This window comes from Schistocerca piceifrons, chromosome 4 (genome assembly GCF_021461385.2).
Source record: "Schistocerca piceifrons isolate TAMUIC-IGC-003096 chromosome 4, iqSchPice1.1, whole genome shotgun sequence".
Taxonomy (NCBI): Eukaryota; Metazoa; Arthropoda; class Insecta; order Orthoptera; family Acrididae; genus Schistocerca; species Schistocerca piceifrons.
In genome coordinates, this window is record NC_060141.1 from 91,217,132 (window position 1) to 91,236,695 (window position 19,564).

The 19,564-nt window shown below is 39.4% G+C and overlaps 1 protein-coding gene across 1 annotated transcript in view; it reads right to left on the reverse strand.

Moving 5' to 3' along the window:
• The window catches only part of LOC124795322 (RING finger and SPRY domain-containing protein 1-like), a 150,652-nt gene that overhangs the window by 94,356 nt on the left and 36,732 nt on the right, over window positions 1-19,564 (reverse strand). Inside the window, exons 2-5 of the mRNA XM_047259295.1 lie at window positions 12,837-13,002; window positions 11,854-12,039; window positions 8,239-8,305; window positions 7,995-8,135 (exon numbers count right to left, since the gene is read on the reverse strand). Coding sequence (XP_047115251.1) covers window positions 7,995-8,135; window positions 8,239-8,305; window positions 11,854-12,039; window positions 12,837-13,002 — 560 coding nt within the window. The remainder of the gene's footprint in view (window positions 1-7,994; window positions 8,136-8,238; window positions 8,306-11,853; window positions 12,040-12,836; window positions 13,003-19,564) is intronic.

Consider the following 19,564-nt stretch of genomic DNA (forward strand, 5'->3'; position numbering starts at 1 on the left):
TCTAAGTGGTCTCATACTGCCGAGTTCTCTGTGAATTTGACTCTATATTACAATTACTGAAATAACATCATGCACCCTCTCAACTCATCAAGTTTTGTTTTGTTTCTTTTCTTCCTCTTATTCTAGGTGATTCATTTCTTGTCAGGCAGTGCATATTTTATTTTTAGTTTATAAGTTTAAAGTACAGTAATGCCTGAAAAACATGTCTCAGCTACCTATGTTGTCTTGAAGGAATATGAAATCTGTACACCCAGTAAACACTGAATCCTTAAAGAAGGTAATCTCCTTAAGTAAACAGATTATAACTTCTGATTACTTTATAAATGAGTCAATGTATTAAATATTTGATGTTAAGCAAGTAAGTGAAAAGAAATTTTCAAAAGGTTTGAAATTATCTTTAAAATTTGTTATTAGTTACTAAGTGATAGTCTGGATAATTTGCACCCCATTTTAAGCAAAAGCCAGCTAGTTTTTCACACATTTCAATCTCCTAAACGATGTGCCACACAATGATATTTTGCTGGTAAATTCGTATATGTGGACAGTGTCAGCAAAATCTGTTTCTAATACAACTAGTAGCCAAGAAATAATAAACTAAAACTTTAAGCCCAATCCAACAATTTCACTGTATGAGCAGGTAAAAATGTGCTAAGTGATAAACGTTTTTCCTTTCATCAATTTCTGGGGGTGTAAGTGAGAAAAATTTTGTAAAGCACTGAAATTATGTTTAAAGTTTGTGGAAGTTGCTCAGTGCTCTCATCAAATACTGGATGAATATAGTCCAGGTATTTGTGCATGGTGAGTTATGCTGCCTCAAGACATACACACACTGTTTCTAACTGTGGTACTTGTCTTACTGTGTTAAAACCTTCAAGGTACATAGTACTCTTTGAAAATTTCAAGAAGTCATTTTTTCCTTAAAATTTTCTCAGGGATGTCTCCTTTATTGTGATGTTCATTCCAAGTTCATCAGAAAGTCTAGTATCGAACTTAAAAGGCAATTTGTGATAAAGCATCTCGCACACCATTCACACTGGGAAAAATAGTTTACTTTGCAGCAAATGTAGCGGCATGTAATTTCAATGATGGCCTAATTATGGAATTATTGAAGTCAGCATGCATGCGACAACATGTGTACCCAATACGTTCTAAAATGCTGTACATAAAAGTGGGATATTCTGGTGCTCATACCTCAGGTTCTACTGGTGATAAAAAGGTAGCGTGAAAAGTTTTGGACAGACCTTGGGCTAGAGACCATTTGTGTACCCAACAGATGGATCATCTTAGCATCACTATCCTACAGTACAGGGTCAAAGTGTGAATACTACACACTTCCTCCTGCTTAGGTAAATGGAGCCAATCGGTTGGTTCTTTTTGCATTTTATGTGGTCTATGGTAGGCTTGATGGGACTTACAGAGGCACCATTAGTTCAAGGGCAAGTCCTTGGAAAACTCCAAGAAACATGTTTTTCTTTTACTACATTTTCGCCATCACCAATGGACCAGAATCCACCTGAAGATTCCAAGACGGCTATGCATATAATTTTTACGATACATTCCTAAATATCCCAATCTTGAACAATTTTCAGAATTTTCTTCTTCATATCTTTTTCTGTTTCCGTGCTACAGAGGTTCAAAGTTACCCCACTTGCACATGTAAAATCCAGTGTCAGGCAAAAATGTAGTTTATAATGTGATTTAGCATGGACAAATATACTTTATAGTGTTTCCGTTATCATTTGGGAATCCAATTTTTAATATTGAAGCACATTATTTTTTATTTGTTTTATTTTATTTATTTATTTGGCACATAACTTTTAGTCCCAGGTGTAACATTAGTTTTGTGTTACTTCAGTTTCACATAAGCAACCTATCTAAATTTTACTGACTAATACATTTATTTTCATACAAGATGTCCTGCTGCATCAGGGAAAAGAAGGTAACCGGTGGAAAAATGCTCCTATTGGAGCCCAGAAAATGTGGATTGTTCCTGTCTACTTAGACTGACTGAAAGGGGGGGGGGGCACCAGCTGCATCATTTTACCTTCCTCAGCACCTTTAAAAATTCTCCCAAACATTTTGGCATTCAAACACATCCCTGTGTTTTTCCACTGAGGGAGACGGAAAAGTAATATACGTTGGAAGACAGGAGACAGTGGTTGTGTTATAGAAAGAGAAACAGCAACAATGGCAGTGAGAGATAAAGAGACGCACAAGTGGCACTGGAACATAGTTGACAGTGCCAGGAAAAGAGTGAAGGTGACTGTGCCAGGGAGGAGGAATAAAGAGAATGAGAAAGTGGAAGTGGGCGAGAGCTAGCAATAATGAGACAGAGTACATTGATGTGACAAGTCATGGGGCAGTTATATGCACATATAAAGATGTTGGCAATATTGCATACAAGGTATATAAGGGCAGTGAATTGGCAGAGCTGTCATTTGTACTCAGGTGCCTCATGTGAAAAGTTTTCTGACATCATTATGGCCACACATCGGGAATTAACAGACTTTGAATTCAGAATGATAGTTGTAGCTAGACACGTGGGACATTCATTTTGGAAATCATTTGGAAATTCAATATTCTGAGATCCAGTGTCAAGAGTGGGCCAAGAATTACCTCTCACCACGAACAATGCAGTGGCTGATGGCCTTTACTTAATGACAGAGTAGCAGCGGTTTCATAGAGCTGTCAGTGCTAACAGACAAGTAACACTGTGTGAAATAACCACAGAAATGAAAGTGGGATGTAAGACGAATGTATCCATCATGACAGTGCTGTGAAATTTGGCATTACTGTGCTATGGCAGCAGACACACCAATCCGAGTGCCTTCACTAACAGCATGATATCGCCTACAGTGTGTATCCTGAGCTCATGACCATATTGCTTGGACCCCAGATGACTGAAAAACCGTGGTCTGGTCAGATGAATCCCAATTTCAATTGGTAAATGCCAATGATGGGGTTCGAATGTGGAGCAAACCTCAGAAAGCCATGGACCAAAGTTATCAACGAGGTACAGAGCAAGCTGATGGTGGCTTTATAGTGATGTGGGCTATGTTTGCATTGAAGATTGACTGAAAATGGTTATGTTTAGCTACTTGGAGACCATTTGCAGCTATTCATGGACTTCATGTTCCCAAACAACGATGAGATGTTTACGGATGTTAAAGAGCCATTTCACTGGGTCACAATTGTTTGGGATTGGTTTGAAGAACATTCTGGACAGTTCGAGAGAACGATTTGGCCACCCAGATTGTCTGACATAAATCCTATCAAACATTTATGGGGCGTAATCGAGAGATCAGTTCGTGCACAAAATCCTGTGCTGACAAAACTTTCACAACTGTGGAAAGTTATGAGACAGCATGGCTCAATATTTCTGAAAGACACTTCCAACAACTTGTTGAGTCCATGCCTTGTTGAGTTGCTGCACTATGATGTGCAAAAGGAGGTCTGACACAATATTAGGAAGTATCCCATAACCTTTGTCATCTCAGTGTACACAACAATAACAAGGAAGAGAGAGACAGTGACACTGAGAAAAGAGCAGTTTAGGAAGGAAGGAAGGAAGGAGATTTTAGCATTAAGAGAGCAGCAACAGTGAGAGGAGACTAGTAGTCTGACAGAACGATGAGGACTGTAGGTGTGACAGAGGAGACAATGACAGAGAGACACAAAGAACAACAATGAGTTGGAGTGAGTGAGTGAGTGAGTGAGTGAGTGAGTCAGTCAGTCAGTCAGTCAGAAAGCACAACTGGGAGCGGAAGGTTATGAGCGACTAATGGTGATGGCCTAATAGGTGTGACAACGAGTTAGGGGAGTTTGTAGGAGTCTGATGTGAGCTGCATACTAAAAAAAGTGTGAATGTGTTACCATACCAAACTCTTGGGAGCAATTTTTAAAGACGCTGAGGAACGTAGAATGAGGTAGCTGCTACCCCACTTTTCAGTCAAAGTATTTTAAATAAAGAGGAACATATTCAAATCTTTTGTGCTCTGATAGGAGCACTTTTCCACTGGTTATGAACATGTCTGAATCTGGAACCATACCAGTGTGTTGCAACTTCTGCACAAAGGCAGACAGAAAGTGTGCCAAGTAAGCAGAGCAGCAGATGACAGAAGTTGTTAAACAGGCCTGCAGGATCACGAAGGCCTAAAAGAAAATAGAGGACTTTAACTTAACTACAAAAGATGTAACCCAAAACTTTAATCTTTTTTCTAGAAACTGAATTTTTCAAACATAACTTGAGAAAAGCACATACGATTTTGATGCCGACATTCTAAATTGAATTCTCTATCAGCATACATAGCTGTTTTGCAATATTTTCTATGCACTTTTTTCCTCTATTTTATGGGCAAAGAAAAATGACATTTGTTTCAATATGTCACAATTTTGTTAGAAAATAATATTTTTTATTTAGAGAAAATATACTGGAAATGACTTGTATAAAACTCTTTTGTCACAGGTCCAACTGGAGGGCTTCAGAGACTCCTGCTGATAACCATTGTGGCTGCAAGGGGTTTTTGCACTTGGTGCACTGGTTACAGAGAATGTTTAACGTGGACACAAAAATGATTCGTTAAAGACAGAAGAGTAACAAACAAAACTGTTTCGAAGAAAAAAATCATGAAAATCACCTATTTTTCAAGAATTCAAAGAGAGCTACCACCTTAAAAAATATTTCTCTTTATGAGTCGATTATGGCACCATTTTAAATATAGTAAATAATTATATGAAATACTAAACTCAAATTTTTGTTGCTCATGCAAGCTGCAACTGGTAACCTGCATCTGGGAGCCTGCACCTTGAACCAAGTTACCTATTTACACACATCAAAAAAAGTTTTTCATCACCCCAGTTCACAGAACTCCTGAAGATAAGACGTTGACTGTAGATATTGTATCACAGACACAGTCCCTTTGACTGTTCAGAGAAGTCACTAAACCCGCCCAAAGTCGTAAACAACCACACATTAGACGCAGGGGGCCCGACAGCTGATCAGTTGCAGACATTCCACCAGGAAGGAGGTACACAGCTTGTGTTGTCTGTAGTTCAACTATGCCTAGACGGTCAATACCGTGGTTCTATTACGGCCACATTGTTACTTTGTGCCAGAACGGCTCTCAGCAAGGGAAGTGTCCAAGCGTCTCTGAGTGAACCAAAGCGATTTTGTTCGGACATGGAGGAGATGGAGAGAGACAGGAACTGTTTATGACATGCCTCGCTCAGGCTGCCCAAGGGCTACTACTGCAGTGGATGAGTGCTACCTACGGATTATGGCTCAGAGGAACCCTGAAAGCTACGCCACATTGTTGAGTAATGCTTTTCGCACAGCCACAGAACGTCATCTTATGACTCAAACTGTGCGCAATAGGCTGCACGATGCGCAATTTCACTCCTGACGTCCATGGCGAGGTCCATCTTTGCAACCACGACACCATGCAAAGCGGTACAGATGGGCCCAACAACATGTCAAATGGACCACTCAGGATTGGCATCATGTTCTCTTCATCGATGAGTGTCAAATATGCCTTCAACCAGACAATCGTTGGAGATGTGTTTGAAGGCAACCCGGTCAGGTTGAATGCCTTAGACACACCTTCCAGCGAATGGAGCAAGGTGGAGGTTCGCTGCTGTTTTGGGATGGAATTATGGGGGGCCGACATACGCCGCTGGTGGTCATGGAAGGCACCGTAATGGCTGTACGATACATGAATGGCATCCTCCGACATATAGTGCAACCATATCAGCAGCATACTGGCAGGGCATTCGTTTTCATGGATGGCAATTCACATCCCCATCGAGCACATGTTGTGAATGACTTCCTTCAGGATAGCGACATCGCTCGACTGGAGTCACCAACATGTTCTCCATACATGAACCCTATTGAACATGCCTGGTATAGATTGAAAAGGGTTGTTTGTGGACGATATGACCCACCAACCACTCTGAGGGATCTACGGCGAATCGCCATTAAAAAGTGGTTCAATCTGCACCAACAGTGCCTTGATGAACTTGTGGATAGTATGCCACGATGAATACAGGCATGCATCAATGCAAGGCGATGTGCTAATTGGTATCAGAGGTGTCGGTGTGTACAGCAATCTGGACCACCACCTCTGAACGTCTCACTGTAAGGTGGTACAACATGCAATGTGTGGTTCTCATGAGCAATAGAAAGAGCAGGAATGATGTTTATGTTGATCTCTATTCCAGTTTTCTGTACAGGTTCCGGAACTCTCTAAACTGAGGTGATGCAACACTTTTTTTATGTATGTAGTAAAATAGATAATTTTTCATGCTGTTAAATAATTAAGATATGCAGTAAAATAAAAACCACAGCTTTCTGTAACTGAATAAAACTTTAATACCAAGGAGAGAGGATGCGTCAAAGTCCAAACAAGCAAGATGCTTTCATAAAAATACAGGTTGTCCCAATCAAACCTCCCTGATTTCAAGGACCCAGGAGAGAAAACCCACAGTAGATACAACAATGAAAAATGCACCACATTGTAGAGGATCTGAATTTACATTTTCAAGTCAGAAGTGCCGTGTATCATCGCCAGAGTGCAGCATGGTTGCATGAAGTGAAAGTGGCAAGTCCACGGTACCGCGCACAAGCACTAGTGTGGTTTGCAGAAACAAAATCGCCGATTACTAGGCAAAGAAATTACTGTCGTGCGTATGAATGTGATCCACCTGATGTGAAAACAATTAAGGAATGGTATAGTAAGCTTCTGGCAAAAGGAAGTGTTCTGAAGCAATCTGCCGGGGCACATTACAGAGTTTTAGAAGAGACAGTGGAGGACATCATCAGACAAATGTTTCTCAGAAGCCCACTTAAGTCCATTCGTCAAGCATCTAGGCAACTTGATGTACCTCGATCAACATTGCATCGTGTAGTTCACCAGCATCTTCATGTGTGTGCTTACAAAGTGCAAATTCTGTAACATATGACACCAAACGACAAACCACACCAACAACAATTTGCTGCAGATATGCTGCAGTGTATTGATATGGATGCCAGCTTCCTGGAAAGATGTTTATTCTCAGATGAGGCAACCTTTCATCTATCAGGAAGGGTTAATAGGCATAACGTTCGGATTTGGGGTTCGCAAAATCTGCACGTTGTCATTTAACGTGTTCGTGATAGCCCTAAACTGAATGTCTGGTGCAGGCTAATACATGACAGGATTGTTGGACCATTCTTCTTTGGGGAACAAAGAGTGAATGAGTCAGTGTATAGGGACACGTTTATGTACCCTCAGCTACAAGACTTGCAACCCAACATCATTTTTCAATAAGATGGAGCTCAGCCACATTGGTCAACGGCTGTTCGCAAGTTCCCGTATAGGAAATTTCCCAGTCGTTGGATCAGACGCAGAGGACACACTGCCTGGCCACCACGTCCAACCAACATTATGCCGCTTGATTTCTTCATGTGGGGATTCGTAAAGGACCGCATGTATGCGACCAAAGTGGGTGATATTCGTACACTGCGACATCGTATCACTAATGCGATTGCAACAATAACAGAGGAAATGTTAAAAAGAACTTAGCAAGAAATAGAAAATAGACTCTATATTCTTTGGGCTACAAATGGTTCACATGTAGAGGTGTATTGATGATAAATAAATTCCTTGAGATGCTCTACAATGTGGTGCATTTTCCATTGTCTTATCTACTGTGTGTGTTTTTTTTTTTTTTTCCTGGGTCTTTGAAATCAGGGAGGTTTGAGTGGGACACCCTGTATTATATCACACACAAAATCTAATTAGTCACTGCTGAAATGCTTGAAGTCCAACACTAACAAGTTTTCTGCATATACACTTAGGATGGACACATTGGAGGAGCTTACATAATTTTTTCTGCTACATCGCTCCACCTACCACACTTCCCATGATGTTCTCAGGACAGTACAGCACAAAAGATACTTAAGACTTACTGTCTATGTATAACATGCTATAAGTGACTTGATTAGGTACAAAACTTACAAAGATTGTCTAGACACCACTGAGCACAAAAGCCCACTTGCCTCTTGACAAAGTGCTCACAGCCTACCCAAGTTTCCAAAGAAGTAAGTGGATTTTTAACTTCTGCCTTCAGACGTTTCTTTATAGTCACCTTGTTTTCACCTGTTGGAGATAAATCACATGGTTAGATACTAAAATCAATTTATCAGTTTTCTGTAATAAATTTTACATGGAACATCTTACAACAATCAATTTTTATACTCACTTGTTTGTGCAAACTTCTCCAGTGCAATTAACGAAAATAGTATTACAGATGGGTTGATATTTTCATTCTGGAAAAAAAAAGTGACCAAAATTGACATTTTTCTGCATTTTAATATCTTTTAATGTTTCATTAGGATGACATCTAATTAATTCCTTCCCTCAAGAAAAAATGGAAACAGTTATTTCTGAGAGAGAGAGAGAGAGAGAGAGAGAGAGAGAGAGAGAGAGAGAGGGAGGTGGTGGCCAGGCAAAAAGTGCTCCATAACTTTACTCCAATGACAGCCATAGGATAGTTAAAGAAAAGAAAAAAAAATTGGATTGTGAGCCAGTGAGCCAGAAGTCACACACACAGATTATACTACCTTTGTGAAATATTCAATAGTTTAATTTGAAAGGTGAACTTATATAACACCATAGTGAAGTTATACAACACCATAGTGAAATTGCCATCTAATTTAACGTATTTATTTCTATCCTGTTTCTTGGTAATATGCTTCATGTGTGCGACCAATACAAATTACAGTACAACCATGCAAGCATATTGGTAAATCATTCCTTTGAATTCAAAGGTAGACCAACACCTTCCTTGCAGATAAACCACAACTGATACCAGTGGTGTATAGACTTTCTTAGTGTCAGAATGATGCAGCTGACTTACGTTCAGAATTAAACAGGATGATACAAACAAAAGCCACAGGTTGCTCAGGTTTGATTAAATCTCAGAGGCTGAAACTTTAAGCCAATCTTGACACTAAAAATTCTATGAACCACGTAAAAACTAACATCTTCACCATATGCTTGCCTTATCCACATATTTTCTGAGAATGAATGCAGATCCTCCTTACCCCCACCACCCGGCCGTGTCTTTCATCATGCACTGCTGCTCACAGTGTGGCCTCAGCAGCCAGACTGTGGCCGTGTGTGTGTGTGTGTGTGTGTGTGTGTGTGTGTGTGTGTGTGCGCGCGCGCACGTGCGAGCACTCGTGCATGCTCTAGCATGCGCGCTCAAGTGCGCGCTATCTCCGACGAAGGCCTTGTTGCCCAAAAGCTCATTTTCTGACAATCTTTTTGTTGTGCCTATCTGTGACTCAGCATCTCTAATATGTGGTGAGTAGCAACCCCAGTACTATCATAAAATAAACAGTATAAAACTGATATTACACCCAATTACTATGTTCTACAAACCATCCACAGCTAATTCATCAGACTGAGTATTTCGTATCACACATTTTAAATAGACAAGCAATGGGTATAACCAATGCTTGATATGTGAAAAAAACGAGGTTCGGAACACTGTAACCTTGCAGGGGTGTTTCTGAAATTTAGACTTTTTAAAGCGTTATTTTAATACTTTTCCTGGGCATTTTAAAAATGTGAACACAACATCTATAGTTGTAAAAAATAAAGTTCTATCATATCACATTTCAAAGTTTGTGGTTCTGATTTTTTTTTCCTCCGAAGTACCGCTATGGGGTATCAGTGCATACCATCACAAATCAAGCACTGGTTGTACCATCCAAAATGGAACTCTTCAAATTATGGACTCAATTTCGTTTTCAGTGATTGAGGGCTCCTGGAAAAACAATAGATGGACTATCTGCCACATTCATAAGCTGATGATAATGATAATATACAGACTTTTTCCTGTTTTACAACCTGCTATTCTTAATAGCACCTCAGTTTTGTTCTGTATATCTGCTGTGATGGTGTCCATACATTTCCTGTATGTGAAAAAACCCTTATGGTTGTAAATGATTTTGTGCACTGTAATCTCGCACTGTCTCAAACATTTGCATTTCATAGAATTTGTTGCTTGATTGAAGCTAGCAGTTCTCATGAGAAGTTTTCAATTAGAAAGAATATTTACAGATTTTATAGTTCCAGCGAGTCCTCTTAAACATTCCCATGAATAAAAGGGTGACACCTTTTCAAATGTCCTGATGTGCTGCTTTATCACACTTAAGCTATTCTGAGAGCATTTTTAGCAGTAAAACTTCTTTAAGGCTCTCGCAAAACATTGGCGCTCAGCTGTCTTATTACTAGGATCCATGTTCATCTCGTGAAATGCAATAGAAGTAAGGGTCAGTGCAAAAACAGCTTTGCATGTCTGGGCAAGCCTAAAACAACTTTGGTGTGTTAGGTGTTCCATTCATCTCACTGACATGCTCTTCATCTCAATCTTGAGGAAATGTTTTTAGGTTTGTAATATCCTCACTGTTTGGGTTAAGTTGTAGTGCCCCAGCTCCACAACACACTATTGTATCCAACAGTGGTTAAAAGATGACATGCAGATTTGAAGGCCACTGAAGACAGGTGGTGCTGACATGAACATGGTAGAAGAAGAAGATATATCGCAGAAAATAAATACATCTGCAAGTGAAACAAAACAGTGTGACAAATAGGGGGAAAACTGAGGTGAAAAACAAAGAAAGGCACAGAAATATGGACAAAACGTGGCAGATAGGTTGGAGTGCCACGACGTTTGGCCTTCTGGGTCCTTAAAATATTTTAATTGTATTCACGTGAGAATAATTGATTACAGAGTTAGCTTCTTTCATGATTCCAACTACCACTGCACTTTTGAGGTTGACACACAAACTGGCTGAATTCTCATGAGAGGTATCTGTTTCTAACACCGTTGAGCAACAAAACCCCTCCCCCCACAGAGGTAAGAGCTGCTTGTGAATGTAACAGTTGTAGAATGTGATTTTTCTGTGCAGAAGTACGGAAGGGTAGCTACTGCAAGTGAAAACAGGAAGCCACAGGACGAAAGATCCATATCGTAGCTTACTGAAACATCCTTATGTGGCATACTGATATTAGTCAAATAATAGTGTAAAATAATTTAACTGCTTATAGAACAGTTCAGTAATAAATTTAGACACTGAAAAAATTAACTGCTTTGTCTACAATGAACGATTACCTGAAACTGACAATCAAACCTGGTCCAGCGTAACGGTGGCTCTGTGTGGAGCACACAGGCTCACACATGTGCACAAACATGCAAACAAACACAGACACACTGCAGAACTGATGTTTGTTGGTACATTTGTCAACACTGTTCAAATTGGTTTCTCTTGCTCCGCTAATTGAACCACTCTGACCAAGCACATGATAACACAATGACCATCTTGCAAATTTTTTCATTATACATTATGTTGTACCAATTGTGTGACCTGAGGTTGCAAGATATAACTAAAAAACTAAAGCATTTCCCTATAATGTTATTCATCTCCAACCTTTCTCCCTTATTTTTTCACTGTTACTTTTTACCTTTATAACTTTTCTATAAAAAGATTACTTATTTATTTGCTTTTTTCAATGATCTCTTTAAATCCTGCATTCTACTTTCCAAGATGTCTGCAGGTAGAAGAGATGTCTATAAAAACCAGAGCAGACAACAAGAATGCGGCAATAAAACACATTCTCATATATAGCATGTTGATGATCTAACATAGCATGTTGATGATCTATATTTCCACCTGCTCAGAAGTTTTTATGGGGGGGGGGGGGGGGGTGAGAGATCATTATTTACATCTTAAGGTTCCACTGTAAATGAAAATATTGTCCAGCATAATAAAAATTGTAAGAATATTTAGTGCAGCACAAATCTAACCAAATTGGCAATGAGGTAATCCAGAGTGCCAGGTGTTAATATTGCAATACTCGATGGGCCAGCAAGTTTTTCTGCCAGGCAGCCTAATACAACACACACGTTCCTCTGTTCTGTGGGAGACACTCGCCCTCGGTGTGAAACAGCTGCAGACAGTGAAAGCATGTTTGACAATCGTACCACCGACTCCTGGAACAGAAGATTTTTATTATACTGAAGTGAAACTAGTTTTAAATGCACACTAAAGTAAAGCAAGTAGTTGTAAAATTAATTTACATCTTTAAACATGTTAAGTTAATGTACCACCACTACACTATTAAATTATACATAGACAGAATAAAGTTTCAGTACCTACCCCCCCTCAGGTGGAAAAATTCTTAATACTGTGTGTGTGTGTGTGTGTGTGTGTGTGTGTGTGTGTGTGTGTGTTCGGGGAGGGGGGGGGGGGGATTTTTCTAGCATTTGGGGCTAGAACCCTCAGGCTGGAAAGACAGATTTATTGTGGCAGTGTCTTTCACCAAATTACTTTAATATGGATACTGTTTTAGATTCATAAGATTCACAATAGACAATTTTATCAAGAATTGCACTTGTAAAAGAGAGGGAAATTATGGAATGTGTTAAAGTACCTTTTAGTTAGTTGAAAGTTATCAGGCATAAGAGCTATAATTTGTTTATAACTAAGTTCACAAAAATTACTGACCAAGATTACTAACCCTAAGTATAATATTTGTCATAATACAAGTTTACTGAATGAAAGTGGGGGAATGTGACAAGAGACAGTTATGAGAACAGAGGTCAGATAACACTGTGTTACAGACAGGAGTCACAAACACTGCAAAAATACAACCAATTTTGAAAGAAATGTCAAAAACAATCTAAATATAAAAGGACGACGAGTGCACAGCTGAAAAAACAACAGATACAAAACGGTGCTGTCACCTTTAGCTTGCATCTAGAAGCTTTGATATTACACAGCATTTTACCTTCGTTGGGAGAGGACAGTCATCCAATAACAATGTGATAACAGCTGGTCCAAGAGGATCATTCATGGGAATCACATGCACCATTGAGCTCACCACCTGAATCCAGCCATCCTCTCTATCTGCTATAGAATGCAGTCTCAACATGGCAGGTGGTGGCTCCTGTTCACTGAAAAAGGAAAATTTGAACCACATGATAACACACAGTTGTATAACATACTTTTTGGTGTAAAAACAATCTGCTACATTGCACACATCCATTCTGAAGAAGTAAGTGTTACTGATCCATTAAACTTTGAATGTGCACTTTGAAACACCCAATTTCTTTTCCTAATACTTTGGCCATATACTTCTTGTCCATCTTCAGAGTGAACCGACAGGTTGGAGTTACAGCATTCGCTCTGCTCTTCTAAACCCTTAGTGTACACCATATAAAGCTCTTTACCATTAATGTTTCATTATGCTGTATCAGATTTTATTTAATAATGAATCATCTGGCTTTGACTGTTAGAATTTAGTGACAAACATGTTGTTGGGATATCATAGAGATAAAGAACAAGTGAAATACTGCTGCTATCGTGAACATCTTTAGTGTTCTTGGTTACACTGAAGCACCAAAGAAACTGGTATAGGCATGCATATTCAAATACAGAGATATGTGAAGAAGCAGAACACAGCACAGCAGTCGGCAATGCCTATGTAAGAGAAAAAGTATCTGGTGCAGTTGTTAGATCTGTTACTGCTGCTACAATGACAGGTTATTAAGATTTAAGTGAGTTTGAATGTCGTGTTATAAACGGCACAGGAGCAATGGAACACAGCATCTCCAAGGTAACAATATCAGGAATCCGTTAAAAGCCCCAAATCAGTTACATCATTGAGGCCAGAAAAAGATCCTGCACGAACAAGATCAACAACAATTGAAGACAATCATTCTACATGACAGAAGGGCAAAGCTTCCACAAATTGCTGCAGATTTCAAAGCTGGGCCATCAGCAAGTGCCAGCGAGCAAACCATTCAACGAAACATCATCGATATGGGCTTTCGGAGCCAAAGGCCCACTCGTGTAACCTTGATGACTGCACGACACAAAGCAGTTTGCCTCCCATGGGCCCATCAACACCAACATTGGACTGTTGACGACTGGAAACATGTTGCTCGGTCGGATGTGTCTCGTTTCAAATTGTATCGAGTGGACGGAAGTGGATGGGTATGGAGACAACCTCATTAATCCAAGGACCCTGTATGTCAGCAGATGACTGTTCAAGCTGGTGGAGGCTCTGTAATGGTGTAGGGCATGTGCAGTTTGAGTGATTGGGGCCACTGATAAGTTTAGATATGACTCTGACAGGTAAAACATACATAAGTATCCTGTCCTATCACCTGCATTCATTCGTGTCCATTGTGCAATCCGACGGACTTCGGCAATTCCAGCACGACACTGCGACACTTCACACATCCAGAATTGCCACCGAGTGGCTCAAGGAGCACTCTTCTTGAGTTAAAACACTTCCGCTGGCCACCACTCCCCAGATGTGAACATTGAGCATATCTGGGATGCCTGGCAACATGATGTTCAGAAGAGATCTCAATCCCCCCATACTCTTACAGATCTACGGACAGCCCTGCAGGTTTCATGTATCCACTTCCCTACAGCACTACTTCTGACATTAGTTGAGTCCATGCAAAGTCGTGTTGCGGTACTTCTGCATGCTCGTGGTGGCCCTACATGATATTAGGCAGGTGTACCAGTTTCTTTGGCCCTTCAGTGTACATTTCTTCTAAACTCTGAAATAAATTAAAATTCTTCTCCTTCCTCCCTCATGCAAATAGGTTAGTTTTAAAGGATTTTCTGCTTTAAAATTAGATAGCATAAAACATGGTAGAACTTGGGTAAATATATGTATCTGCACTACAGGCATGATCTTTGGGTAGCAGTACAAAATACTTTTACAGAGGTTTAGTTGTCAAATGTCATATCCAGTGCTCACACTGCGATAAATACAAGTGAAGTATTGACATAAAATCAATAAAAATTACTACAGTAAACAATGTGTTTGTATTAATTAACTTCAACCTTAAACACCTAGCTGGCAAAGTTTTCGTTTTCATGAAGCCCTACATCATTTTATAAAGATAATGAGGAAACCTGTTTTCTATGGGTACGACATGAACTATGAGGACATAATCTGGCTTTCATAAAAAAGTTTTGAAGACAAAAAGCACAAGTAAAATTGAACTGGCTTTTCAGCCACTATACATTGTTACAGTTATTTACATGAGAGACATATAACAGCCAAAACTGTACTCATAAATAAATGAATGTAATAACAATTCAGGCAGAAAATTTTATCATTTCAAGCAAAAAATACTATCCTTGTAATTTCATTTGTCTCAGTGTGTCTAAAAAAAATGGTTACAAGGCATAAAGATGTGTGACATAACATTAAATGATGATGTTGACTCCAGTCTAAAAACCAATTTGATGCTGCTCTCCACACTAATCTATCCTGGGCATGTGTCAATTTTTGCACAACTACTTCAACCTACATGTATTTCAACCTACTTATCATAGTTAAACCTTTGTCTCTAGGTACAATTTTTAGCCCCCCCACCCATTTCCTTGCACTATCAAACTGACCATTTCTTAATGCCTCAGGATGTGTCCCATCAACCAATCCCTTCTTTTAATCAAGCAGTGCCTTAAATTGCTTTCCTCCACAGTTCAGTTCCTCCTTATTAATTGTTCATTTTAACCATTTAATCATCAGCATTCTTCTGCAGTACCACATTACAAAAGTTCCAGTTATCTTCTTGCCACCGAGTAGGGTAGCACAGTGGTTCGCACATTGGACTTGCATTTGGGAGGACGACAGTTCAAACCAACATCCAGCCATCCTGATTTAGATTTTCCGTAATTTACTTAAATTGCTTAAGGCGAATGCTGGGATGGTTCCTTTGTAAGGGCATGGCTGCTTTCCTTCACCACCCTTCCCTAATATGAGCTTGTGCGCCATCTCTAGTGACCTCATTTCGACAGGATGTTAAACATTAAGCTGCTCCTCCTCTTCTTGTCTGAACAGTTTATTGTCAGTCTCTCTGCCATATAAGACAAATTCCTACCAAAACGAAGTCTTAACATTTAAAGTTACATATAATAATAAAAATTTCTCTAGGTCACAAATGCTTTTCTTGCTACTTGCAATATGCATTTTATATTCCTCACACTTCTGCCATCATCACTTATCTAATTCCCTCAACATCATTTAATTTCATTTGACTATGTTCCATTAACCTCCTTTTACTTTTGTCAACATTCATCTTAAAACCTCTTTTCAAGACCGAACCCATTTCTTTCAACTGCTCTTCCAAATTCTTTGCCGCCTCTGATGGAATTAATGCCACTGAAAAACCTAAAATTTGTAACTTCTTTTCCATGAATATTCCTAATTTTGCCTTGATTTCCTTCTCAACTTACAAATAAATTTCAGAAAATACTTTTTTTTTTTTTTTTTTTTACAAGTGTAACTGTCACAAAACATTTAATGCAGATGTAGACTAACTTTCTTTACACAAATTACAGTTTCATATGATTGTTGGTAAAATGGCAAGATACCACTTGTCATCTCATGAAATTCTTTCCAAGGCTTACTAGAGCGAATATGTAAACTATGACTCCACTCCAGTCTTTTACATGTTAAGATACTGAAGATTACACAAGGTTAGGTATATAGGACATCCGCAATTGAGAGGCATTATAATTAATGAAGAGAGATCTGCTTCAGGTGTACTAGAGATGGAGCACAAGCTCGTATTAGGGAAGGGTGGTGAAGGAAAGTAGCCATTCCCTTACAAAGGAGCCATCCCAGCATTTGCCTTAAGCAATTTAGGTAAATCACGGAAAATCTATCAAGGAAAATCTAAACCAGGTACAGCTGTACAACTGAAGCAGATCTCTCTAAGTTACTTATCACTGAAGATTAGTTAAGGCAGATGGTACTTTGTACCAACATGATTTATTTCATCTCTTATTTCACTCATTCACTGTCATCTCATGATCCCTATGTCAGATATGCCATGATGGCGGCACAATCTCTCATCTCCCAGACACTCATTTTCTGTCGCCCTCCTGACACATATCATGTGTCATTACCGGCTAATATTTTTCTTGTCACAATTGTTAATGCAATACTTTCAATTGAGCATTACTAAAGACTGAACTTGTGACCTCAAGCGGTAATCTCTTGTAGTTCGTCTCATGGTCCCCATGTCAGATATACACTGATGGCAGCACAATCTCTGCACCTCCCACAAACTCATTTTCTGTCACCTTTCTGAGGAAATCTAAGGAGCTACTTGATTGAGAAGTAGTGGCTCTGGTCTTGTAAACGACATACAGCCAAGAGAGCAGTATGCTGACCTCATGTCCCTCCATAGCCGTGTGACACCTGTGGGCTGAGGATGACACAGCGGCCGGTCGGTACCATTGGGCCTTCACGACCTGTTCGGGTGGAACACAACACTTACAAATGAAGCTTACTAAAGATTGAATTCGTGACCTCACACTCAAGGGGTTCCGTTTTAGCATTACCCCTAAAGACTTAATCCAATATAATCTGCCCAATATGGTCAGTGCTTATCTGGGAATCAAGTACTATGTGCTTCTTCCTCTTTGTTACAGCCACTGTTATACATCCATTCACCTTTTCAAGAGTGGCCATTCATTGCACCAAAAGGAAGTTCTGTATGGGTCTTCCTACAATTCCTTATGCGACACCTGATGATGACACTTTCATAAACACAACAACACTGTTGGTGAACAATCTTACAGTGTCATTCACATGCACTGAACACAGAGTTCCTATTACAATTTCTTTCATTTGTGTTGAATATTCGTCAACCAGTATAACACAATGAGATATATTAGTCAAATATTCCTAGAGTCAACTATATATCTGTAACGATAATGCATATGATTGCACCCTGGTTAGTAGTCAATGACATGGTACAATGTCAAATTCCTCTTGCAAAGTTAGGAAGACGGAATTATCAATTAATATATCTACTGTTTGCAGGATACTGTGTGTGAAGAAACACATTTCACTCAAGCACTCTTTTTTTCTGAACCTATGCTTAGGTTGCAGTAGTTACTCGGTGATGAAGCTTGCACAGGATTGAGTAGCGTGGAGAGCTGCATCAAACAAGTCTTTGGACTGAAGATCACAACAACACATGCTTATTCTTTGACAGAAGATGCTTTTTTTCCAGCAGCACCATCACATTTGAGTCTCCATTACACTCTAGAACAATGCAACAGACAGATATCGGCGATATAATTCCATAGTTTTGCACATCCAATATATTACCATTTCTGTGAACAGAAGTGATCTCTAATCTTCCCCAGTCACATGGGAGCAGCCACTACAAAAGATCTTCTCAATAAACAAGCTAGAAAGACATAATTCTGTGGTGTATTCAACATTCCATCAAGCTGGAATTCATTAAGGACCTGGGGCCTTTTTCTTTTTTTCTTTCTTTTTTTAAATCCACCACTGGACGGTAAATTACTGTTCATTTATTTCACATGATCACGACTGCAGCTTTACAGCCATTCTGAAGTGCACATTGAAATGTTACAATATATCTGACCAGTCTGCGTGAAATCTCATTGCTGAAAAAACATATTTCGTGTCTTACAGAACAGTTGCCATATTACAGGATGTGAGTACACGTCGAAGATACATAATATGGCTGACAATGTGCACAGTGAATAACCTTTAATGCACAGTATGGTGTGTTTAGCAGCCAGTATCTTGTTGTGACCCGCATTCCTCACATCCATGTATCAACCCATGCGTCCATGCTCAAATCAACATGGCAGGTCATTGGCACCAGGGGTGCTAACATCGATGCATCTCATGTGTGTGTCTGTGGCATTAAACATTGGTAAAGTAGTATTGCCTTACATGAAGTCCTTTTCAAATGTAAAGCATAGAATTCCTTTTTTCTGTCTCCTGCCTTCAGTTTTGACAACAGAAGGATCCACAAAAAGACATAATGCACATTTTAGATGCATTCATATACTTTAATTATGGCCAGAACTTCCTAGAATTCTCTTATAAATCTTTCATCAGGATCTAACAGCAAAACATACTGTCGACTTCACCCCTTATTTTCAGCTTCAGCCCTTCTTGTGATACACGAGTTGCTTTTCTCTATCAGGATCCCTGTGGTGGTCTCCATTTTCCTAACATTCTAATATTAATATACTGCTAAACTGTCATGGGTCTCCGCTCACTTCTATAATTTGACTATCTGTTACTAACAGTTACACTTGCATATCAGAAGCTTTGTTATGATATGCGATTATGAGTAAGTAACCAGTAATCTATAAATATCTGAGTACATAGTGGTGTAAATATGTCTGTATAAAACATTCCGGAACTTGGTCCACAAAATTTTTCTGTGCTTATCTTTTACTTATTGTGCATGGTCTCCTCCGAAATACTCTCCTCCACAGTTGATACACCACTTCCAGAAGCAGTCTTTGTATGCCTCTAGCTGAATTATGCGAAGCGAGTTTTCTTTCATCTCACCTATCATTGCAAATCTTTGTCCTTTCAACAGAGTTTTAAACTTTGGAAATAAAAGTCCACAAGAGCCAGGTCTGGAGGGTACAGAGGATGAGGAAGCACAGTGATACTGCTTCTTGTGCAATAGTCACACACCA